The 25821-nt window shown below is 36.5% G+C and overlaps 1 protein-coding gene across 1 annotated transcript in view; it reads left to right on the top strand.

Annotated features, from left to right (window-relative positions):
- The window catches only part of LOC149237796 (kinesin-like protein KIN-14L), a 422935-nt gene that overhangs the window by 334140 nt on the left and 62974 nt on the right, over nucleotides 1–25821 (top strand). The window contains exons 17-20 of the mRNA XM_089372799.1: nucleotides 16487–16678; nucleotides 16805–17020; nucleotides 17420–17767; nucleotides 18237–18335. Of these exons, the coding sequence (XP_089228925.1) occupies nucleotides 16487–16678; nucleotides 16805–17020; nucleotides 17420–17767; nucleotides 18237–18335 (855 nt within the window). The remainder of the gene's footprint in view (nucleotides 1–16486; nucleotides 16679–16804; nucleotides 17021–17419; nucleotides 17768–18236; nucleotides 18336–25821) is intronic.

Below are 25821 nucleotides of genomic sequence, written 5' to 3'. Positions count from 1 at the left end.
ACCCCCTTACTCTTTACAAACTTTCATTAATGGGAGGAGTGTCAATATGAAGTAGATCACTTAGAATCTATGTTGCACAAAATTCTATTCACTTATATATATATATATATATATATATATGATGTGGCGACTAACGTTTCCATTTTCGGGAGGTGATGTTTCTAAACGTACCCATTTAGGAAATTCCGAAATATTTTTGGCACTTCGTGCAACTTAGCTTAGAATGGATATGCTAGGTACAACGCACAAAGTGATCAAGCTAGAGCTCATTCGAAAGAGAGGCTCAATAATGATTCAAGACTTCGAAGAAGCAAATCATTCTCCAAGAAAAGCCCTAGAAAAGAAGGCTCAAGACCTAGGGTTTTGAGGTTTTTCGATGGTAATAGGTATTCACAAGGTTAAGGTCTGAGGGAAAGGGAATCTTACAATTGATATTCAACTAAGCCAAGGCTCATGAAACCCTCAAGAAAGTCCTCAAGTTGAGGGGAAAGGAAACTAGGGTTTCCCTCTTAGTGAATCACCTAGGGAAAGAGATTTGATGGATGAAATTTGAGTGGATGGCCACCAAATTGATAGGTTAGGTAGCCTAGACGTATCTCTTGATGTTTAGGCTCTAAAATTACCAAAAAGCCTCCTCTCTAAAATTTCACTACAACTCCTAGTTTTTTACCCTAGCCCTAAAAGGACCGATTTTAAGAGAAAATTATGGAGAAAATTTAGGATTGATCACCAATGATTTGGACTAGTGTGTTGTCCTTTAGGCATATGGAGTCAAGGATGTGATAAATAAGCCAAATTTGTTGCTAAGGAGGCATAAATTTGATGCCCTATGTATCAAAATTCTAACATTTACCCATTCATTGATAAATGGAGTTTGAGGGAGAGTTATAAGAATTCCTTCACTAGCAACATTCATTAGATGTTATACAATGAGTAACATATTCAATTCTCAACTAGATAGCCTTTAAAACTGGTTTTCAACATATTAGGGCATAATCAATCATAATCTAGAAATAACAATTCCATACAGACAAATTCAAAATGATAATCTTAAACAATAGGCACTTACAAGATAACATGTAGTATATCCATCCATTCACAAGAGAACAAAAATTGTTAATAGAAAAAATTAATAAATTGATAGAAAAGGGAGACTGAGTTAACAATTCCATAGAAGATGGCGAGAATTAGATGGAAAATCACATTAAGAATGAGTAATGGCGTCAAAGATGACACTACAAGGACACTTAACTGCCATGGGGAACAAATTGACCAACGATTTGAAAGGGTACATGCATTATTTGCAATACCCTTAGTGTAACAAAAATCGACACCAAGTCCAAAATCACAAAATACAAGTGAGAAAAGACATCAAGAAGCACCTCAAGTAATTTTTTGAGGCAGTAAGTATCACATAAGAATTCCAAATAGAAATCATCATTGAATTAAGAATGAATTACCAAAGTATGATGGAAAGGACCATAGGGGAGCAATCGTCTTGGTCAACAAAATCGAAGCGATTTTTTGATTAGACCCCTCGTTAGGTGAAAAAAAAAATAATGACAACTTCCAACCATTTAAAAGCTTATGATTGGTTCTTATCGTGGAAAATGTGGCACTCATTTTTTCATTGGCAAAGTTTTACAAATGCCTTAATAAAAAGGTGTCATGACGAGAAAGATGATTACCTATATAACAAGTGTGTACATCTTAAACAATTGAGGAAGTTAGACACACAATAAATTAATTGAACAAAAGAATAAGAAGGTGAAAACTGGCATCAAGACTCATTTAAGAAAGCTAGAAACAAATGTAGGTTTTGTGGGGATTGTTACCACAAAATCTAACAGGCTTGGGCGAGGGAAACCCTGCAAGACAATAGTTAGATAAAGTGCTAACAATGGGGGTAAAGGCCCAATGTGTCTCAGCCAAACCCCCCTGCTCTTTACAAACCTTCACTAATGGGTGGAGTCTCGACATGAAGTAGATTACTTAGAATCTATGTTGCACGAAACTTCTAGGAACATGGTGTTCCGATCCGTACCCATACTCCAAACTCTGAAACTCGACCGAAACTCAACCATCATGTAATCATGTATGAGAGTTAATATAGACTTTGTTTTCCTGCTAAATTGTCATCTATGGGTGTTATTCCCTTTTTTCTTGCAAGATAATGTGTTATTCACTTATATATATATATATATATATATATATATATATATATATATATATATATATGATGTTTTGACCGATGTTTCCATTTTTGGGAGGTGATGTTTCTAAATGTACCTGTTTCGGAAACTTCGAAATGTTTTTGGCGCTTCGTGCAACTTAGCTTAGAATGGATATGCTAGGTACAAGGCACAAAGTGATCAAGCTAGAGCTCATTTGAAAGAGAGGCTCAATAATGATTTAAGACTTTGAGGAAGCAAATCATTCTCCAAGAAAAACCCTAGGAAAGAAGGCTCAAGACCTAGGGTTTTGAGGTTTTTCGATGGTAATAGGTATTCACAAGGTTAAGGCCCAAGGGAAAGGGAATCTTACAATTGATATTCAACTAAGCCAAGGCTCATGAAACCCTCAAGAAAGCACTCAAGTTGAGGGGAAAAGAAACTAGGGTTTCCCTCTTAGCGCATCACCTAGGGAAAGAGATTTCATGGATGAAATTTGTGTGGATGCCCACCAAATTGATAGGTTAGGTAGCCTAGATGTATCTCTTGATGTTTAGGCTTTGAAATCACCAAAAAGGCTCCTCTTTAAAATTTCACTACAAGCCCTAGTTTTTTGCCCTAGCTGTAAAAGGATCGATTTTAAGAGAAACGTATGGAGAAAATTTAGGATTGATCACCAGTGATTTGGACTAGTGCGTTGTCCTTTAGGCATATGGAGTGAACGATTTGATAGATAAGCCAAATTTGTTGCTAAGGAGGCCTAAATTTGATGCCTTAAGTATCAAAATTCTAGCATTTACCCATTCGTCGATAAATGGAGTTTGATAGAGAGTTATAAGAATTCCTCCACTAGGAACATTCATTACATGTTATACAATGAGTAACATATTCAATGCTCAACTATATGGCTTTTAAAACTGGTTGCCAACAAATTAGGGCATAATCAATCATAATCTTGAAACAACAATTCCATACAGTAGACAAATTCAAAATGATGATCTTCAAGAATAGGCACATACAAGATAACATGTAGTATATCCATCCATTCACCAAAGAAATAGCTCCAATGATAATCCAAATTAGCTTCCAGATATCAAAATGCATTCCAAGAATCTCCAATAGCCAAGAAGGAACAAGTGTGAATTTTCTTATGAGGCCTGAATTCTCCAAGTGATGATAATGAGAGAATTAAATAACCTCTCTCTTATTTTTACACATTTAATGATCTCTAATGTTAGCTTAAATCCCCTCAAATTGCAAAATAGTGGGCTTGATAGTAGGTGAGGTTACGAGCCAACCTCATAGCCCATGTAAAACATAAGACTTAAACCCCAAAAGAGGTTGAAATGATGACGTCATGCATGCGTAGGCCTTTCTAGGGCATGTGTTGGGCTCCTCTATTGCCAAGTCGAGTGTAGAGGGCTCCAAAAATCCAGATATAGGGGTTTGCTCCTAAATCTCCATGCAAATCATCTTGTGGACCCCAAATTTGTGTTTAGGGAACAAAATAGGTCTCAAGGGTCTCATGGATAGAATAGGTTGGTTTTGCTCCAACATTGAGGGCTCAAAGAATGGTGCTAAGCCTCCCATGTCTCAAGGGGTGAGACAAACCTCATTTGGGCCTCATATTAGCTGCCAAACCATGTAGACACTGCTAAGTCGGCTAGGGGCATGCTTGTCCAAGTGCATCATCTCATGAATAATGTGGGCCAAAGCACAAACTGCTAGGGTGTTGTAGGTGCCCATGGAATGTCATGATGTTCTGCAAGTGATAGGAGTCCCATGATTCTCAACGCTTCACTTGTAGGGTGTCACAGTGCTCCTTTAATAGACCTATGCCTCAGTTAAGTTGTCCAACTCATGATGGAACCCACTTGCCAATCACATATGATGTCCAGTGTTGCATCCTCACCATTAGGTACGATTAATCATTAGTGCATCTAAGTGAATCACGTAATAATGTTGCCTCCTTAGGTAGGAGTGGAGTGACTAATAAACGACCTTATTAGGTGTTCCCAACCCCTAGGGGGAAAGACATGTCCCCAATACATCCTTCAATCAATAGGTGGCATATGAATAATGATGGAATGGATGGGGATAAAGGGGGTCTCAGAGTCAAATGTCACGGGCCAATGGGTAGCAATAACGAGGAAGTCCACATATTGGGTATATAGATGTGAAGAGGGTGTAGTCGTGGATGCATGAGTTACCCCAACCTTTGTTTTTCCACCCTTTTATTTATTTATTTATTTTTCTTTGTACTATTGCTCGAAGCTCTAGGAAATGAGAGCATGTTGTGAATAATGTATAATAGTTATTTCCCCCTTAAAGGTGGGGCAATTCATCACCCACCAAGTGATGGGACGTGCATGGGTTCTTTTTATGATGTGTTGGGGCAATCATTGGCCCTAGGAACTAGGGTGATGGACATAATGATAAGGGGTAGAGCCTGTGTTGCACGGGTACCCGCACCCGGGGGTGGGGTTCTCGAACCCGTCTCGGGTTCCCGCACCCAAGTACCAGATTCGGGTACCGATTCTTCCCAGACGAACCCAGAAGAACCGGTTCTTCAAAAAAAAATTTGGGTTCTTTTCCTTTAACGGGTTCTTGGGTTCTTCGGGTTCTTCGGGTTGGGTTCTTTGGGTTCTTCGGGTTCTTCGGGTTGGGTTCTTTGAGTTGGGTTCTTTGGGTTCTTCATAAAAAAAACTATATTAAAAATTTAATTTTCAAATAATTTTTTTTTATTGAAATTTAAAAAATAACTTATAACAAAGGTAAAAAACCCTAAATCTTTAAGACTTTAACTCTTTACACAAGCAAATATCTGATAGACTGATACCGTGATACGTGATTATTCTTGGCGGCAGAGCACCGCGACATACCAGAAGAACAAACACCGTGATCACTGATTACTGATTTCATTTAACTTTTAAGTTTTTTCCATTTGGTTGAGGCTTGAGCCGTCCCCGTTTACGATTTCCGGCGGCAGTGGGCAGCTTTAGCAGCAGTGGGCAGTGGGCAGCTTCAGCAGCAGTGGACAGAGCAGCTTCAACGGCAGTGGTATTTACAAGTTTTTGTTTTCAATTTTATTATTCCATGAAAAAGTTTCACAAGACCCGCGTGTGAAAAATATAGGTGCATTATAATTTATATTACACATTTGAACAGTGAACAACCCACAGGGGCTCAACTACATTAAGCTGCATTACAATTTCATTGTAAGTGGATCGCAATTGCCCACTAGCAATCACTACTGCAATATCCCTAATGCCGTAGGTGTTCATGATTACTTAAAACCAAAAATCCAGCCTGTAGACCCGTGTTCTCTGTTCCAACGATGAGCTTTGTGGAACAGAACGTAGCCACCATATAATTTGTAAGGCTCCTTGGAGCATATTAGCAAGTTTAATTGCAATGTTTTCCATCGACACGTAACATTGAGCTAGCAAAACATATAATAAATAATTCCCTTCTCTATACAGATGGACATTCAATTGTAACAACTCAATTTAAAAGCTAAATATGTCACTTATGTCGAGAACATAGAATATATGGCATCGAAACCAGAACTGGAAAGGAGACCTCTTACTTTGTAATTTGAGCCTGCAGATTCTTGTAAATCAATTTGGAATGAAACATTCATTCCCGAGCCAAATAACCATCAAATTATAAACTGTAAATTCACACATACAGGTTCAGACATTTTCAGTCAAATAGAAAGTAGGATTGAGACCAGCCATAAGCTGTAATCAGCTGATGCTGTTAAATGGCGAAGGGCTATTTTGGACAATGGCTAAATTAAGTATCAAAATCTGCCAATTTCTCACAGCATTCTCAAAGTTTTCTTGTTTAAAGTTGAAAAAATATACAAATTCATATATATTATTAATTATAAATTTATAATTTAATAAATATAATTATTAAAATTTAATATTATTATATTACCTGACGAACCCACGCACCCTGTTTCCAAAAATGCCGTCCTCGTCGCCGTCCCCGTCCCCGTCCCCGCACCCACGTTTCCTGGCAACATAGGGTAGAGCTCATGCTTGGCTTGTGCCCACGTGTTATTATTAATGTCCTAGCCATATTTGCATTTTGTGATTTTCCTTTTCTTTTGTTTCTTGCTTATGGCCATGATATGCTTTTAGTTGCATCGAACTTTGGGGCAGCGTTTCCAGGCCTGACAGAGAATTGCGGACAAGGGGAGGGGGTGTGCTAGACCCTGTGGACCGAATGGTCATGTGGTCCTAGAGAAGGGAAATGGTGAATAACGTGTTGAAGAAGCTAGGGCAAATAGGATTAGTAAGATTCTTCTAGACTTGATAACAATTTGTGAAGTGTTGTTACAGTTTATCTTAGCTTGTTCTTCTTCTTATTATTAGAGAGTGTGTTTATATCATCAAATTGCCACCAAAAGTTAAAGAGACAAGAACACATGATGTTGGCATTTTTGGCAGGGCCAAAACCTCTTCCTCTTGGAGAGGAAAACCCTTCAATCTCTTCTTATAGATATCTAATTGACGAATACCAAGACCCTTAACAAAACTGCTTGACCCAGGCTTACTTCCAAGACACTTGTCACTATCTCATAGATTCTGCACAGTCATTCTTCTTGCATACCTCTGAGATCCTTCTCCTTCTAGCTGTCATAGTACTGGAGAATCTCGACCTCTGAAACCTTAACACTGTCCTGTTCTCCTCCTTCGCAATATATCCCACAGTTCAGTATTCTCGCTTGACAAGAATGCTCTATCTTCGATCTTCTTTATCACAACATCATGCTTTATATATCTCCTTGTATGGATATTGTCCTAAGACAGTGACTGGTTCATTTGCACACGTGATGAGATAGAGTATACCCGAAACTGTGATGAAAATCTTCTTCGTAGTGATGAAATAGAGGCTGCCTTAACCCGAGACAAAGATATATATATTTCGTAGTTTACTTCATATCATTGTGATGAAACAGAGATTACTTTAACCCGAAACATGTGATAGATATGGTTCATATTCGATTGCCTTCGTATTACTTGTGAGATTCGTAGAGATATTGAATTCTTCTTTTTTTTTCCTTTTGGAGTGAGATTACTTACATACTTATAGTTGCTCATGCGATAACTTGTAGGCCGACATAAGATCCTTGTGCTGGGTTGACATATCCATATGGAGATTGTTTTGTTTGTTCAGCTGAGAGAGATAGTGACAACGTCTTGGAGTATGGGTTTTACTTGTGTAACATAACATTTTGTAATTATATTCATAAATCCTAAAGACATCAAGAAGAAGTCTTTGACCTAAGTAAAACACTTCTTGCTCATGAAACCCATGATGCAAGGAATACAATAAACATTTGTTTCTTCTTTATAAAATCATAATTACAACTTGTGGTGAAAACCAAACCTAGTTACACTTTCTTCAACACTCCCTCTTAACTAGGGAGGTTTTCATACATGGTACATGGTTATTCTCAATATAGAAGAGATCTATCAAGAAGAGTCGGACTAGTAATCCATCTGTATAGCATCATATAACCAACATTGTCACATAGCAAGGCCTTGACTAACAACTCTATCTCTCAATAGATCAGAGCACAATGTTGGCGAGACCAATGACTTATAGACACCTTAGTCATTGTCTCTCAAGGTACATACCCACCTGGGTGTTCACTGAGTATGACCTTCTAGGACTATTCTTGTCTTGGGTTCCCAGCCCTCAAAGAATGTTGTCTTGGTTGCCCTACACATCCTCAAAGAGTATTGGATGCTAGATGATTACCTAATCCTCCCATTCTTTCTTCCCAAGTGAAGACAAGAATGTTGTGTCTTCATTCCATCCATGGCCTTCACTTAGACTTACAGTTGTTAGTCCTGGTCTTGTGCATGACACATGAAATAGAAAAAAACAACTGTCACTCCTTTGTAGTCAGGGTGATCTATTCCAAGCTCCCTCTTGATCAGGGACCTGTCAGAGCTCCCTCTTAGCTAGGGACTCTTCTATACATCAGCAACTTTTTCTTCATGGGTCCTTCAGCTGCTAGATCAATTTTTCTCCTTGATGTCATGAAAATTAGTTGAGCTTCTTTCTTGTAGGGCAACAGTCATCGATCACTTTCCTCCTTAATTCGTCATGTCATTCCTTTCTTTATGGAAAGTGGCCTTCTTCATATCTGGAATCTTCGTCATATGACTACTTCTTTCTCATCATGCTTTTTCTATTCATCACATGAATGTTAGTTGTACTTGTAAGTAGCTCTGCATGAACTTATCCAGATATTATTTAAGAAATCAAAATATATCATTAAATCAAATCGTACCTTTTGAGATGGCTCTTTGGCTTGAAATCCTTTTAGTAAGTATCAACATCCTGCATACATGTTGAAACAGTTCCCAAAGATATCTGTTGTCAAGGGTCTCCATCTTTTTCAAACTTTCATCAGAGTCTTCATACCTTTCCAGGAGATTTCCTGGTCAACTCTTCTTGGTCTTTTGGATGTTGACCGTCTTCATCATGTTTGCATAGTTTACAATCTCTTCCTTCCTCAGACATTCCATTCTCAGGGGTTTCTAATTAGAGTTTTGTAATGGTAATCAACCATCTCATACTTCATGTGAGGACATACTATGTTGATTTCGTTTAGTATGACTTATGGCTTTCTGCATCCTTTCAGAGGAGGAGATCCTTTTCCCTTGATCATGCTTCTTACAATAGAAGTGATGATCTATATTACTTGCAACCATATGACATGACATTATAAAAATTAAATACAAGCATATGTACCTCATTTTATCTTTATGGTCATCTAGGCTTCTTCGAGGAGAATATATATATTACTGTAGTATTGCTAAGTTTCTTATTCGAGACTGAGTATGAGACTATTCACTACTATGGGATTACCATGATTCTTTCCATCGAAACTGAGTGGTAGGATCTTTGAAACCATCATTCTTATGTTGAGAGATCACTAAGACAGAGATACCAAGACTTGTTAGTATCTCTTCGTCATGAGCATGCTAATAATATATTACGCGGTGCATCATTTTGTATATTGAGGACTGCGATTATGAGGAGGTCAAGACAATGATTGTATTGTAATCACACGAATGTTGAGATATCATACTTCATTGTGCTCATTGAGACTGATGGAGGAGAACTTCATCACCGAGGTCCTGTACTTGTTTGTACCATCTGAAGATTGTTAGGGTTTGATCCTGCAATGTAGATCTTGATATCCTTTCAGCTTGCTTTGATGCTCTGCTAGAAACTTGGTCCTTGAAATGTCTCTTTCCTGCCCTCCTTCAATTGCAACCATAGCTCTGATAGCATGTTGAATAATCTAGGGCAAATAGGATTACTAAGATTCTTCTAGACTTGATAGCAATTTGTGAAGTGTTGTTACAATTTATCTTAGCTTGATCTTCTTCTTATTATTAGAGAGTGTTTTAATTTCATCAAACTGCTAACCAAAAATTAAAGAGACAAGAACACACGATGTTGACATTCTGCCAGGGCCAAAACCTCTCCCTCTTGGAGAGGAAAACCCTTCAATCTCTTATTATAGATATCTAATTTGTGAAAACCAAGACCCTTAACAAAACTGCTTGACCCAAGCTTACTTCCAAGACACTTGTCACTATCTCATAGATTCTACACAATCATTCTTCTTGCATACCTCTGAGATCCTTCTCCTTCTAGTTGTCGTAGTACTGGAGAATCTCGACTTTTGAAATCACGCCATACCTAATCATTGATCACATTATTCTATTGATTTCCTTCATATCAGACTCCTCCCATTAGTGAGAGTCCATAAAAAGTAAGGGACATTCACTAGGTGACAATGGGTCTTTGTCCTGTTGACCTTACCATCTACACCTACCTACAGTTAGTGAGAAAGGCCTTTAACCCCACAAGGTGTGGTTGGTGGCAAGGAACCTAGAGAAGGGGTTGTCACCTATTCCCAACTCTCTCCGTTTTAGCTATCTTCTAGGTTAGCTATGGGGGGTAGTCCCTATAGAAAAACTAAGTTAAAGATGTGAGTTTTATAGGAGATTTGTTAAATAGAATCCTTCTTAAGATTTATAAGCAAATGTGATATAAACAATAACCATCAACATAAAGCATATGAACAACCATCAATATAAAGCAAAAGTAATCCTAATAAGTGAAACAAGAAACTATTGGCACAAGATACTATAAATGCAATATATAATGATGTTTTTAAGATTAACAAATTTATGCATCAAAGCATGTGAAGCTATCTTTCCCAAGAGGAAACAATTAGTAATCTACCTATAAGAATGTAAATGGAATAGAAAAAACTCAAATGTTAGATCAAGATGACAACATGCAATTAAGTTTGCAACCCAAAATAATAGTACTTGAAAGTGAAATCAACCATTCATGACAATATGCAATTAAGTTACAAAGGTAAGCCAATTTCCAAGTACAATAAAATTAAACTTGTTGCAAAATTAATAGATTACAATGCTTGCATCCAAAGTGCCTCTTGAAATAAGATTTGCATGTGAAACTTTAAACCATCAAGATAACAAAAAATCTGAGAACTTTGCAAGTAAAGTAATGTGATGAAAGAGTGCTCTTGGCTTATTTTATTAATTAGTTCTAAAACGAGATTGTAATTGAACTCTAATCCTCTGACTTCAACCTTGCCCAAATATTTGGATTTCACAATGAAGAGCCAATAGAGGTAGAGGGTCGTTAATTTGTCTATTCAACCAATTAAAGTTGGAGGTAAATTTTAGTGATGCTTCAGGCATGTAAGTAAATTAACCAAATAGTGAAAATTAACTTCAATTTGAAATTCACTTGCTTGACATGAAATAGAATGTTACTTTATGCAGAAAAATTGTCCAAATACTTGATGCATGTAAGATGTATTTAATGGTGAAGCATAAGTAAACTTGGAACTATGTTCAAGCCAAATAAGATCAAGTAAAAAGTGTTTGCATGCAAAAAATCTGAACTTTTTATGATCTTAAAACATATAATAAATCAAACTAAAAAGGATGTGTAATGAGTGTAATGCATGATTGTGTTAATTCCCTAATTAAATGAGATGCATGCAAATGAAATAGATCAAAGATCAAGCCACCAAGCCTCTCCAGGGATACCAATAGGTAAAACCCACGCTCCCAAAATCAGAAATTTTATTAGTTGTTACAAGAAGGAAAAGACAATGAAGTCTTCTCTAAAATCCAAGGAAAATCTTAACAATTTGGCTTCAAACCATAGACCTTTCCAAGCTGAAAATTTTTGCAATTTGAGGCCCAAATAGGCTCAACAAAATTCAGATTTTGAAGAAGGAAAAGAGAGGATAAGCCTCCTCTATGGCCACGACCAAGAGAGAGAAAGAGATGACCAAAAGAACTCGACCTATCTCAAGAAGAAAATGGACTTGTCCAAGAAAAACTCGGCCTAAAGGCGGAAGTAGTCACTAAATTCAAGCCCCAAAGTCCTGCATGCAAACTTGTAAATAGTTTTTTATGGTGAATCCTTGAAGTAGCTACAAGAGAATATGTTAGAAATGGCTACAACAACACAACAAATATTAGCTTAGGAAAACTACAAAATATGTTACAAAATAATCTACAAGATGTTAGGCCAAAGATTATGAGCAAACTCTCCTCTTTGACTAGCTATGATTTGGCTCTTTGAATTAGTCAGATATTGGTAAATGAAGTGCAATACGTGAACGGTAAATTTTTTAATGTGGTTTTGATGCAATAAATAAAGGCCTAAAATTTAAAAGAACACCTGCATGACAAATCGAAATAGATGAAAATTTAGAATTTAACGCCTGCGGGTTCTCCTTGAATATTTTCAAGAGTGGGTTGGTTCCTTCGAGAACTTCCCCTCACTCCTGAAAGCTTGACGAAAGATGGATTCTTATACAAAATTTCACCACAACACATTAAATCCACATAAAATTAAATAAATGCAATCGAAAGAACTTATAGAGATATATTTGACATCGACTAGAATGTTTATCTTTTTAGATCAATTAAACAATTCCTGTGCTAATATGAGATAGTTGCATATCAATATAACTTGAAACAAACATGAAGGAAAAATCGCATGAAGAACTATGTAGAAATACAATAACATATCAAGACTTGACTCTTTGAAATAGTCAGATATTGATAAATGAAGTGCAATACGTGAACAATAAAAATTTTAATGTGGTTTTGATGCAATAAATAAGAGTCTAAAATTTAAAAGAACACCTGCAAGACAAATCGAAATAGATGAGAATTTAGAATTTAATGCATGCGGGTTCTCCTTGAATATTTTCAAGAGTGGATTGGTTCCTTCAAAAACTTCCCATCACTCCTGAAAGTTTGACCAAATACGGATTCTTCTACAAAACTTCACCACAACACATTAAATCCACATGAAATTAAATAAATGCAATGGAAAGAACTCATAGAGATATATTTGACATCAACTAGAATTTTTATTTTCTTAGAGCAATTAAACAATTCCTATGCTAATATGAGATAGCTACATATCAACATAACTTGAAACAAGCATGAAGGAAAAATAGCACAAAGAAGTATGTAGAAATACAATAACATGTCAAGAATTTACCATATGCAAGGAGAAGAACACCATCACAAGTAACTCCAAAGTCTATTGTATTATATTGCAAAATGCATGTACAATCCAACGTGTCCTCAAGCCCAATAGCTCGTATTACATGATACATATGAGAGCCCATGGCTCTATTATATAGAGAGTTGGGAGAAAATCCCAAGGAAGAATGCATGTGAGAACTGAACTTGGAGCAAATCCCAAGAAAGAGCAAGTCGAGTTCCAAGTGGAGATGATAGAGACACCAAGGCAAATCAAATTCCATATGTGGCACCCAAGGAAAATCAAATTCTCTATATGGCATAGTAAACATATCCATGAGTGAACCAAAGCAATGAGATAACTCCAGTCAAACCATCCAAACTCGAACCAAGTGTTGCCACCTCAGATGATGATCCCAAAGATGCTCTGCATAGATCCCAAGAACTGCGTGATCTCCTCCAAGAGAAACTCGTGGTCCTCCAAAGTGAAACTTGTAATCCTCCAAAGTGAAGTGCTAAGTGTAGAAGCACTCGAGCTAACAGTGAGAGAAGTCCCCACGAAATCCTGAGTCCAAATATTCCATTGAATATTCCTCTAGTGCATGAGCTCCTCCAAATAATTCGATTTTCCACATGTGCAACTACTGCATTAACTCCAGGAAATTCGATTTTATGAGATATTGGTGTATTTATGATGTAAGTTGCTCAGTCATTGTCCACATGTCCCTTGACTCAACTCTTTGACTTAGGATAATTTCCAAGTCATTTCCACGTCATTATATCACATGGAATACTTTATTTTTCTATTTAATTTATTTCTAGCTTAATTTATTGCCACATTTTCCACCAAACTTAGGAAATGTGAATTTTGGGGGTCTTAAACACATTTTTGATCCCCTAAATTGTGACATAATAGAAAGTTGAGGGTGAGAGGTGATTTAATTACTCATAACCAATACAAATTTTCTAGACATCACTTATTACATTACATATACAATTTTTATCGCAATTTCCGCCCTGCAGAAAATCTAAAAAATAAAAAAATGACTACCTAGACTTAACCAAATTCCACGAAATTTTTGTGTGATCTAGTATGGTAATATACATCGACTCTAGACACTATGTCTCATTCAAGGCCTCACCATCAAGCCGTACTCCGGCTTTGGAGTATATTTTGAGGAAAAAAACTCGATTAATTATTAAGCCCTGATAGGGAGATGATAATTAACCAAGTGAAAAAAGCCTCCCAGAGTAATACCTAAGCTACCTAGGCTTGTTACAGACTCAAAACTCATCATTACTCGCATCACTTATTATAATTCCCCGTAGGTGTGGACTCTGGGTACGAGAGAAAATGATGAAAAGTAGAAGTAGAGTTTAAAAACTATGGTAATTTGATGATATCTGATGGTACAAGTGTCATTTAGTACATGCTTAGGCTTGGGGCCTTCATATAATCATCACGTGCCACTCCAGTAGTCAAAATGCCCCAATGTTGTCATTTGGTCTAGTAGTTGTCCCTTAGCTACCCATCCTAGGACCCTTGCTAGATTGTGTGGCAAAAATTACATAAGAACATTGTTTTCTTGTTTTCCTAATTTATTTTATTGTTTCTTTTAGGAGAGGAGAGTGGATTCCAACAAGTGGATAACTAATGTATCTAGGAAAACAATTACCTTCTTATTTTAGGAGTGGAGCTTAAACCTCTATAAGGGTTTGCTCTCTCCCTCATTTGCATGGTTGGATTAGGGAGAAATCTCTTGGAGCTAAGTAGAACACTTGTTGGATGTAATTGAAGATTGAGGAATTGCTTAATGGATAAAATCAATGTTGCAGTAATCATTATCGGGATATTATCGTCGAGGGGAAGCATTCGGAAAAAAGCATAAAAATTGGTAAAAATCGGGAAAAAATCGTAAAAACAAAAATATTCATCTTTTTTCAAATTTTTTAATATCTAAAGCATCTTCAACATAAAATAAATACATTGACACATAAATATGATAAAAGAACTAATATATAAGATGTGTAATATCATTTCTAGTGTTACATCACACATAATAGTGAATCATGTCTTGACCCCTGAGTCCCAAGTCAGCCTCAAAATATCAACAAAAAATATAATAATGTATCTCATATCATGAGTCATAATGTCATATACAATGAAATGAACCAAATAACTAAAGTCTAACACTATTGATTTTCTCTGCCCCTCTAGATATAGATGTTGGTGGAGTTGGCAGTAGACTCTACTGTGCTTTAGAAGCTGAAGAACTAGGAGCTACAGGAGGTAGACCACATCTACTAGTGACAAGGGTAGCTTGGGTAGGTTGTGTCACCTCCTCCTCATAAAAAACAAAAAAAGAATTTTTTTATTTTATTATTATTAATTTTTTTTTCCACGATTTTTTCCCAATAAGATTTTTATGAAAAAATCGCCGAAAAAAAAGTTTGTATTTATCGGGCAATATTATGATTGGATTTAAAAAACAGTGATTTTACGATAAAATCACGATTTTATCGCGAGTACTGCAACACTGGATAAAATGTCTTCTAAATCTTTATGCTATTTCATGTGGATGAGATCTTCTTGGATCATGATTATGGTTATGAAACATTGAAGGGGGTAACATTATTCCTCTTCTATTGTATTTATCATTGGGTGTTTTATTTTGATGCATGTTTCTGTATATTAGGTTGTATGCACTTGTAATCTATCCCTGATATGTATAATGTCCTTAGCTATTGGAGTCTACTACCTACATTAGTGGTCTCCCTTGATAAATTTCTGAAGTTTGGGGCAACAAGGAAAGGGTTAAAATAACTTGTACTTTGCAGCCATATTATTCCTCTTTTCCTCAATAGGACAACCTTCCATTGAGCCTTGATTTCATTCCACTTGCCCAACAAGAAGACACCTGTCTTTGGTCCATTCATCTGTTTTATTTACTTGAGACATAAAACTATTTTCCATAGAATGATCTCTTCTTTTCACCTTGGACTTTCTTGTACAAGTAGTCCTATTCTAAGGAAGCCCCCTGAGCCATAGGAGAGCCAACCTAAGTGTTAAAGATGGTTGGTGAGGTGACACTGGCCTCCCTCTTAGTTCCTCCAAGGACTTGCTTGAGCTTTAGAACTTTATCTTGAGAATTGAGGGTTTGAGAGGTAATAGGTCGTATAACATAGGTTTACCAATCCTTGGGTTTATTCCTTCTCATTCTATTCATTCACTTTGTACACATTGTTTTGGTGTTAAGCTCTTTTTTCAGTCCTTAGGGTTCTTCCTACCATAGTTCTTTCCATCCTGCTGGATGTAATTTTGAGTCCCACTGCCCTACTTTGGTCATCTATGGACACAAAATTAATTTGTTCTTTCGTTTCTTTCTTGCAATCTTGGACAACCTTTCTCCAAATCACACTGTTTTTGATAATGAATTATCTATTTTGATAAGATAGCATTAGTTCTCTTCATGACATTGGTATTATATCATTAAGAATGATGTATAGCTTTTCCCTCATTTATGAAAGGATTTTGTGAGGCAATAATTATAACTTTCTGTTGCTTGGTTTACCAAAGCTTTGCAAGATGCTTGCAGGAGTATTTGTATATGGGCAGAGTGCTTCCTGAAACATGCCTCATGCTCTCTGTTAGAGATTCTCATTTTTACTATTGACATATTTTGGTTGTTCAGAATTTGAATTTGGGGATTACTTATGTTGCAGGTTTTGGCTGCTGTAATCAAAGCAGGTGCTGCGAGGGAACATGAGATTCTTGCAGAAATTCGGGATGCTGTTTTGTCCTTTATCCGCAAAATGGAACCCAAAGGAGTGATGGATACGATGCTTGTTGCCCGGGTGCAGATTTTGTACATACGCTCTCTCCTATCAAGATCACCAGAGTTGCACTCAATCAAGGTAGCATGCTTATTGAGGCTAGATAAAATGATTTCATTTAACCTCTTTTGAGTGGATGACATCTGTATGGTATCATTAGTTGGGCACTTTATCATGTGGAAATGCTTATCATTCATCTCTGTTTAGGTACCTCCAGTTGAACGCTTCTTAGAAAGGGCTAATACAGCACACAGCAGAAACAGCAGCAAGGGTAGTAGCCCGGGAATGTCTCCTGGTCGCTATGATTATGGTGCAAGTTCTGATCACATTGATGGCCATGTACGAGGTTTCAGAGTAAACATTAAACAGGGAAAGAAGTCAAAATTTTCTTCAGTTGTCCTGAAGCTCAGAGGTATTGACGAGGTAAGCAGAATTTGCTAGGGATTTCTATAAGGCATTCATTTGAGGTAATGAAAGGCTTTTCTTTGATTACAAATTCTGGATTGATCTGAGGCCAAAAACAGGAAAGCCTGACAATTTAGCTGCAAATAAAAGTTTTAGATTCCCTATAGCAACCTATATATGTGTGTATATATATAGTTGTAATATCTTTGGTTTATTCTCTCTAGGTGATTTAGACCAGGAAATATATGCTGTTCAGTGTCTATAAACCTTTGAAGTTTGAAACATCTTTATATGATTTTAAGTAGTTTCTCTCCTTACATTTGCTCCAGAAGTTGAAAATCTTACTGCTCTCTGCACAATGATGTTTTACCCATCAATGTTTATGTTAATGGTAGTTTTGTTTCTTGCTTGATATAGGAGACATGGAGACAACATGTAACAGGCGGGAAGCTCAGGGAATTGACTGAAGAAGCTCGAAATTTTGCAATAGGAAATAAAGGCCTTGCTGCTCTTTTTGTTCATACACCTGCTGGTGAGCTTCAACGACAGATTCGAGCCTGGCTTGCAGAGAAATTTGACTTTCTTTCTGTAACTGATGGGGATGGTAGTGGAGTTTCTGGGCAGTTGGAACTTATTTCAACGGCTATCATTGATGGTTGGATGGCTGGACTTGGGGTTCCTCAGCATCCTAGTACTGATTCCTTAGGACAACTTCTATCAGATTATACCAAGTTGTTGTACACATCTCAGTTACAACATTTGAAGGTAGTGGAATGTACCATGTTTTAGTCAACCTGTATTGATTTGCATTTTAGAACCAACTGTTATTAAGAGCTATTTTTCAGGGATTCTTTCCCAGCTCCATGCTTACATGCAATGCATAAATGAATGAATTTTGTAACATGTCATGGTGGTTCCTAAGATGTCTTTATTTAGATTTGGCATACATTCTTAAAGGTCAAAGGGTAAATCTTATGCAAATAAACTGGTCCTTTTACATTTATTTATGATTAATAGTATCATGTGAGATAAAGAAGTAGTGAACAATGACCATGACAGGCAATGGTCGTTAACATTTTCATCATTAGCACTGGTGTTCTAGTAAAGAACAGTGTCTTGGAGTACTTACCCATAGAGAGAATCGTTTATATAGTTTCCCTTGGTTTTCTTCTTCCTTTGTGGACTAGTTTCGTGGAAAGCTTCATTCATATTTATATTATTGTTCTTGGGTCAGGATGTTGCAGGGACATTGGCCACTGAAGAGGCAGAGAATTTAGCCAGTGTTGCTAGACTGCGATCTGCTCTTGAATCAGTTGAGCACAAACGGAGAAAGGTTTAAGTCTTGACTCTGATCTAGTATGATTTATCATTGTTCCTGTAATGCTTTAGCTAAAAGAACTAGAAAACTAAGTACAGTTTAGCACTAAAATATAATGCTGCATTGCTAGAGACTATTTCAAATGACATTGTGATGGGAGAACCATGTCACGGGATTTAGAATTCCATATGAATATCTGTGCTCGAGATCATGCTTCCTCAAGTGATCCAGCAAAAGGTCTTTTTATGTGTCCTATCATCAAATCTTGGTGCCAACAGTTTCAGTTCTTGGCCCTGGATTTATTATATGTACTGTAATATGCTTTTGGTATTTTATCCTGTCTTCAGTGCATCAGGACCTATGGCATTGTCTTTGAAAAATGTTCACATCCATTGAAGATTAATCAAGTTTGTGTGTAGAGCACTTATATTCTCATATTGAATTTGTTGTGTTGTCTATCTATCTGGAATCCAAGTTGTGGACTCTTATTCTGGTATACCACAATCATCCACATGGCCATAGTATTTTAAGAGCCATTAGGAGTTCTTTTGTGCAGTTTCTTTGCAATCTGTATGTCCACTATTTTGGGGTTGGTAGAAGAAAAAAACAGCACTCTGTCCTGTTTTCTACAGCTGCATCATGGAACTGTGAATGGGAGTTGTTGACCACTACGTGTCAACTACCCATAGTAGTACAACCCCTTTTTTCGCAAAAAGGATAGCGCTTGATCGATGTGTCCATGCCATTCGACTTCCATCATCAGCCTGATCGTGTTATCTTGTAAACCCAGTCTGCATGTGTAAATTGTAAATAATCTTAGCAGATATGAATCATATATGTAAATTGCTTAGGTGGACCTAATTTTCTAGTGATAATCTACGTTCCGTAAGGTTTTTTGTCTCATCGATCCATGATCGGCAAAGCTTTCCTTCAGCCTAACCCCAAAGCCGGAATGAATTTTGTCATTAGAATCTTAGGGGAATCCTAGTGTGTTGGTCTGCTAGATTATGTTTGGTCGCAGAACTAGGTGGTCTATGAGGGTCTATGTCAAATGGGTTTTCCCCCTTGAGATGTAAAATTGTAAAAGTCATGATGTAAAGTGTCTTGAGGGTTAGAAAATGTTTTAATCCCCTCATAAGTCCTAAGTCTTAGGTCCTAGGTAATTTTTCCAAAGGCTAAGTTCGAGGATCCAAAAATAAAAATAAAAAAAAAAAATCAAAAAAAAGATAAAATTATAATAAAATTAAAATAATTAACAATAATAATACTAATAAAATTTAAAAAATAAATAAATAAATAATAAAAAATAAAATAAAATAATAATAAGTCAAATTTTTGAGTAAATAAATGCAGAATTTTAATTTTTTAATATATTAAAATGCATTTAAAAATTCGACGGATGAGATTAAAAGAAATCTTGATCCTCACCGACGGTCGAGATTAGTTTGACATGGATCACTCGAACTAGATGTTAGGATTTTTTCCTTCAAATAGGGTGCTAGGGGTCATTTGAAATCATTCGATTTGTGAGTCTTGTGCTGAAGAAAGCTCTCTTGTAAACTTTTTCTTATGCAATAAAGAAGGACTTTGGGGTTAAAATCTTGTTGGTGTTACTCTCTTGAAGTGTTGTAAGTTGTTTCATTTTTCTGCATAAATTTAGTTTTAGCCATTGGTAATAGCTTGATGAAGAGTGATGTTGAACACAAGTATCTTGTTTATTCACTAGTGTTTTAATGGTAGTAGAATTTCTGGAAATAATGGCAGGTATCTCCATTAGATCTGGAATTTAGTACTATTTTTTCCCTCTTTATTGATGGTTAAAGTGAGTTGTGCAGGAAATCTAGATTGTGAAGATCAACGGGCGTTTGGGGAAGTTCTTGGCTGAACCAGCCAACTCCCACAAAGCATTCTATTGTAGAGCCCAGCCAGTTTCGATTCTGGGTCTATCATTTAAGTTTATTTTTGAATGCATGAGAGATTTCTGAAGTATCTCATAGTAAATCTGAAATTCTGAAAATATTACTGTGGATTATTAACAAATCTAGCTGCTAAAGAGTCGAAATCTGTAAATACTGTAAATTTTTAGTTGGTTTTAGGGTTTTCAGTTTTGTTCCTGGCACATTTTGCTTCTCGGTGATCTATTTTTGCCATTGGAGGTTGCAGGTATAGATTTTAAAAGTTTTTCAGGGTCTCCACCAGCAATCCTAAGCGGTTTTCTGAAGAATATCAAGGGTTTTTTGATGCTGCCTGGAAGGTTTCTTTTTTGCATTTTGACATTTTGTGTGTGCATTGTTCAAGCTGCAGCACTGGCCATTCACCCTTCACGCAGTCAGATTCACCCTGTGCCTGCGTTTTATTCAATCTTTACGCTGCTATCTGTCCATTCGTTCGCCATTCCATGCCTTTCTCCACACCCACGCAACTCCTATGCTGCCATAACTTGTGTGCTGCACGTCTAGCTCTCCTTCGGTCTCTACGTTGTCATTATTCTCTGGCTGGTAGACCTGCGTACACAACAATGACAAAACATTCCACGTAGCCTTTAACTTGCAAAACAAGCTCTCCGCGCTGCCTACCTTAGCTCCTCTCTGCGCAGTCTTTTCTCTTCTCATCCCCGTACCTACAAAAAACGCTGCCAGAACTACACTCTAATCCGCAACTTCCTCCACGCCTTTCCTCGCTGCCTCCATCCAGCTACAGCTAGAAACCCCTATGGATTTTTTCCCTTACTCCTCACGCCAGCCTTCCTTGCTGCTTGCGTTCATTTCCAATCACCTGCGTGCACTCCGTTCTGTTGCAAATCTATTGCTTTCTCCTCAATCCACTGTCGCAATCGAGTTTTTCTCCTCACCGCCAGCATTCGCTCACCTGCAAATTGTAGCCCTAACTCCATTTCTTTGCCATTCTGCAACCGCTTTCATTGTTGTCGTCCAGTTTCCTGAACCCGCAAACCTACAACAAAAATCGTATTTCAATTTTCTTTATTGAAGTTACGTTTCATGATTTATGCTTACAGTCAACGTAATCAGATTATAGGCTCAATTTTATTTTCAATTCGATTTTTTTTTGTTTTGTTATGTTTTGTTGTTTAATTTTTTTTTTTATTTAGATTGTGATTTAGTTTAGCCTTCTGGTTACGTAATTTTAGTTCTATTTAACTTAGTTTGCTTTAAATTTAAATTTACTTCTAGATTTTAAATTAATTTAATTTAGTATTTTTTATTTTGACTTATATATATATATATATATATATACATACGTTATAAAAGGCATAAAGGGTTTCTTTTAATTTAGTTTAGATTTTAGTTTAGATTGTTATTGCCTTTTAGTTTCAAAAGGAAAAATTTTAAATTTTTGTTTTCACATAAAAGTTTAAGTTTTAGATTTTTATTTAGATTTGATTTGATTTTTATTTTTTTCATAGTTTAGGATTTAATTAAAAAAAAGGAAAAAATTTTGAGTTTCATTTTTTATTTAGCTGATAGTCTTACTTTATAAATAATAATAATAATAATAATAAAATAATCTTTAGACTTTTTTTATTTTTATTTTTATTTTCGTTCTATAGTTTAGATTTTTATTTAGATTTAAGTTACATTTATTTAGACTTTAGTTTTTGCTTTAGCTGAATTTTGTTTTTTTTGAAAATACAAAAATACAAAAAAAGTTGGAAATATTTTGCCAGATTCAATCTTGGCTCAAGGATTTGTTATGTTTGTGATATATCTTTTCTGCTGAGGCTAAAATTTTGATGTGGGATAAGTATTTATCATTTTTCTTATGTGGTTAAACATGCTTGAATGTCCATTTGAAGATTCGCTGTATGAAAATGATAACTAGTTAGCATTTAAAATTACGTGGTTATTTAAAGCATTTAATCTTGAATTTTAATTCTGGAATATTGTTAAGCCATTGAGCATTTATCGATTATCTCTCATTTGGTAAAAGTAAATCTTCATTTGAGTTATTTGATGGTCAATGATTGTTAATGAGTCATATTTCTGCAGCAATTTGATAAATAATCATCTAATCATTTATTTCATAAGGCACTGGTCTATTAACTTAATAAAATCAACTAAGTGCTTGTTTCCCCTCGTGTCTCCCAACCAGTTGGGTCCACAGTTGGTCATCCATTGTCCCATAGGGTCTACCCCCCTTAGCCGCGGGAGACAGGCTTAAACGGAGAGATCGGGGATCAAGGTGATAGCCCCCGATCTTAGCGTTGTCGTGACAATCTGTGCAACAACATTTTTTGGCGCTGTTGCCGGGGATAGAGTTTTTTCTGTCCTTGGTTCCTTCGACATTCATCTCGTTTCTTTCCTCTCGTCCTTTCTTGTCCTTAGCTCTCTCCTTTCGAGTTTTTTCCGTGTTATATTCTCTGTCCGGGTGGCGACTCCACTTCATATATCATCTGCAAGAGTGTATACTAGAAGACATCCAAGCAGTTTGTGCAATCCTGCTCCTGATCCTGAAAAGGCTCTTAGAGTACGATTACACAAACTCTCTTCTTGTACACTTCTTGTTAACCTCGGACAGGAAGCCCTCTCTGATATTCGCTTGCTCTTTACTAGCCTGGTTGAGCATGACAGCATAGACAAATTCACCCCCTGTAACTTTGCTAACATTCAGGGTTATCCCAATGATATTCCAAAGCATGGATTGGATAAATTGCCTATCTTTCAGGGAGATAACGCAATTAGTGCTAATTCACATCTGAAAGCTTTTAGTTCATGGCTGGGGAAGTACGCAAGGGCCTCTGATTTTAATCATGAAGATGTTAAAATGACCCTTTTTGTTCTGACCTTGGAGGGTGATGCTTTACATTGGTTTATGGAAAAGCCTCAAAATTCATTTGATTCCTTACAATCGATTGTGAATGCCTTTAAGGAAAAGTAGGGAGATAAGAGAGAAGAAAGACACCTTCTGAAAGCTATCAGCGTAATCAAAAAGAGAGAGAATGAAACCGCCGAAGAATTTAATAAAAGGTTTAATGATATTATTAAAAAATTACCTCAAGACTATGAACCTACCAACAAATCTCTTCGAGATTTTTACATTGATGCCTTTAGTCCTGAGCCATCTTATGAATTGAGGCGTGCGAGACTTAATGATTATAGGGATTGCCAAGCCTTAGCTATAGAGCTTGAAAAGGACAAGGCAGCATCTAGGAAGTCTAAGATCCCAGGTTTCCATATGGCTGCTACGAAACTAAAAGAACCTAAAGGAAAAGCAGTTCAAGAGCCTGAAAGCGAACTTGTTCTCAAATTGCTCCAAAAGATTGAAACCATGGAAATTAATCATAATAAGGAGATAGCTACTTTGCAGAATAGGTTGGTCCAAATGGAAAGAGCGCAAATGCAAAATTTCCAACCTAGAAATAATAATAACAGAAATAAAAATTGGCAAAAGAAGGGTCAATCTAGTGAGAAAAGACCTCCTAATCCACTTACTAATTTGGTCGATAATGCTCCACCTTACTGTCGAGTTTGTGATGCTCTTCATGAAGAGGCCACTTGTCCCATCGTTAGAAGAATCTTAGATAATGAAATGTTTGGGGCAGGTGATCAAATAAATATAGTGCGTAACAAGTTTCCTTTGTCTATGGATGATTGGATAGAGGTCAAGGAAAATAGTCGTGACATTATGAATCATTCATCAGCTTTTAGTATAAATAACCTTGAAACTGAAGATGACATTTTGGCTAAATTATATGGTGAAAAACCCTCTCCAAAACAAATCATGGAAATTGCTAGAGATAAAGGTTTAACCTATCAAAGAAGGGATAAAGATCAGAGCGTGAATCAAATTCCCCCTCGAACCTTTAACCCTGGTTTAAACTCTGGATTAGATGTCGATTTGGGAAGTTGGTTTAACAATGCGAAAATCTGGGTTCCTGTCTCCGAGATTGCTAAAATCCCTTCCCAAAGAGACAAGTTACTAAAAGCTATTCAAGGTCCTCAAGTAAATATTTCTCAACAGAAGACCCAGGAAGTTGACTATCACGATGCTCCCATATATTTACAAAGCTTAGATGCGGATAACAAAAATCACCAGCCTTTCTTTATCACCTTGTTAGTTAATGGATATAAATTGAATAATTGCATGTTGGATTCTAGTGCATTAGCTTGTGTAATGACTAAAAGGGTCATGGAACAGCTTAACTTAAGAGTTTCTAGACCCTACTATAATATATGTGCCATGGATTCTAAAAAGATTGAAGTGCATGGTTTGATCAAAGATTTACAAGTTCATCTATCAGTTTACCCAAACATCATGATTGTTATGGATATAGTTGTTGTTGATGTGCTTGATGCCTGGGGTATGATTTTATACAGAAAGTGGGCCTCTGATCTAGGAGGAAGTATTCAAATGAATTGGTCATATGCTATGATTCCTTCTCCTAGAGGTGATGGTTTTGTAAGACTTAATAGAGAGCCCGAAAGAAAATTCCATGTTGAAGATCCTAAGAGACCTCACAACGAGATAATTACAGAGCAATCTGACATTGGGAATTACGCTATCATGTCTAATTTCATAATTCCTCCTGATGATAAGATTAAGGATCTCAATGATAGAGTTTGGTACATGTACTTTGATGGTGCATTGTCTAAGCATGGTAAAGGTGCTGGAATAGTGCTTAAATCTCCCATTGATCACATTTTCAAGTTTGCATATCGATTAGAATTTGAAGCAACCAACAATGTCGTTGATTATGAGGCTTTATTGTTGGGTCTTGAATTGGCAAAGTCTTTCAAAATTAAGTTGCTTAGCATTAAGGGGGATTCTGATTTAATTATCATGCAGCTTAAAATAAAGTCACATGTAAAAATCAAAGATTAAGGAGTTATCGAAATGTTGTGTGGGATACTATGGAGAATTTTGATGCCCTTAACCTTGAAGCTATCCCAAGAGAGCAAAATAGTTTGGCAGATGGACTTGCCGTAGCTACTACTACTTTCCAGTTATCTGATGAGCTAATTAAGGATAACATCAAAATGGAAGTAATATTTAGACCATCTGTTCCATATAACTCAGAGCATTGACAAGTCTTTAATGATGAGAAACAAGTCATTCGTTTTCTTAATAGTCTGGATGAGTTTGAAGATTTCCGGATAGATTCTGAGGAGGATGGATCTTTTAATCATGAACATATAATAAATTCTACTCCTAGGAATGTGGTTGCCTTAGAGCAACACTTTGATCGGCATGATGCCACGAAGTTGAGAGAAGAAAATAGAATGGACCCAGGCGAATATCTTGAGATAAACATTGGTACTCCTGAGGACCCAAAGATTGTTAAAATTGGTAAAGGTACTAGTGTGGAGGAAAGAAAAAAGTTAGCTAATTTACTTTGTGAATATCGACATGTTTTAGCTTTTTCTTATGATGAATTAAAAGGCTATAGGGAAGATTTTATGGAACATACTATCCCCTTAAAAGATGAGAATGCTAAACCCTTTCGCCATAAACTTAAGCAGATTAATCCTAAGTTAGCCCCTTT

This window comes from Pinus tabuliformis, chromosome 8 (assembly GCF_031772625.1).
Source record: "Pinus tabuliformis cultivar Carrire ecotype Pingquan chromosome 8, CPIR1, whole genome shotgun sequence".
In the NCBI taxonomy this organism is placed as follows: Eukaryota; Viridiplantae; Streptophyta; class Pinopsida; order Pinales; family Pinaceae; genus Pinus; species Pinus tabuliformis.
The sequence above is the reverse complement of the archived record's forward strand: the minus strand, read 5'-3'. Positions and strand labels throughout refer to the sequence as shown.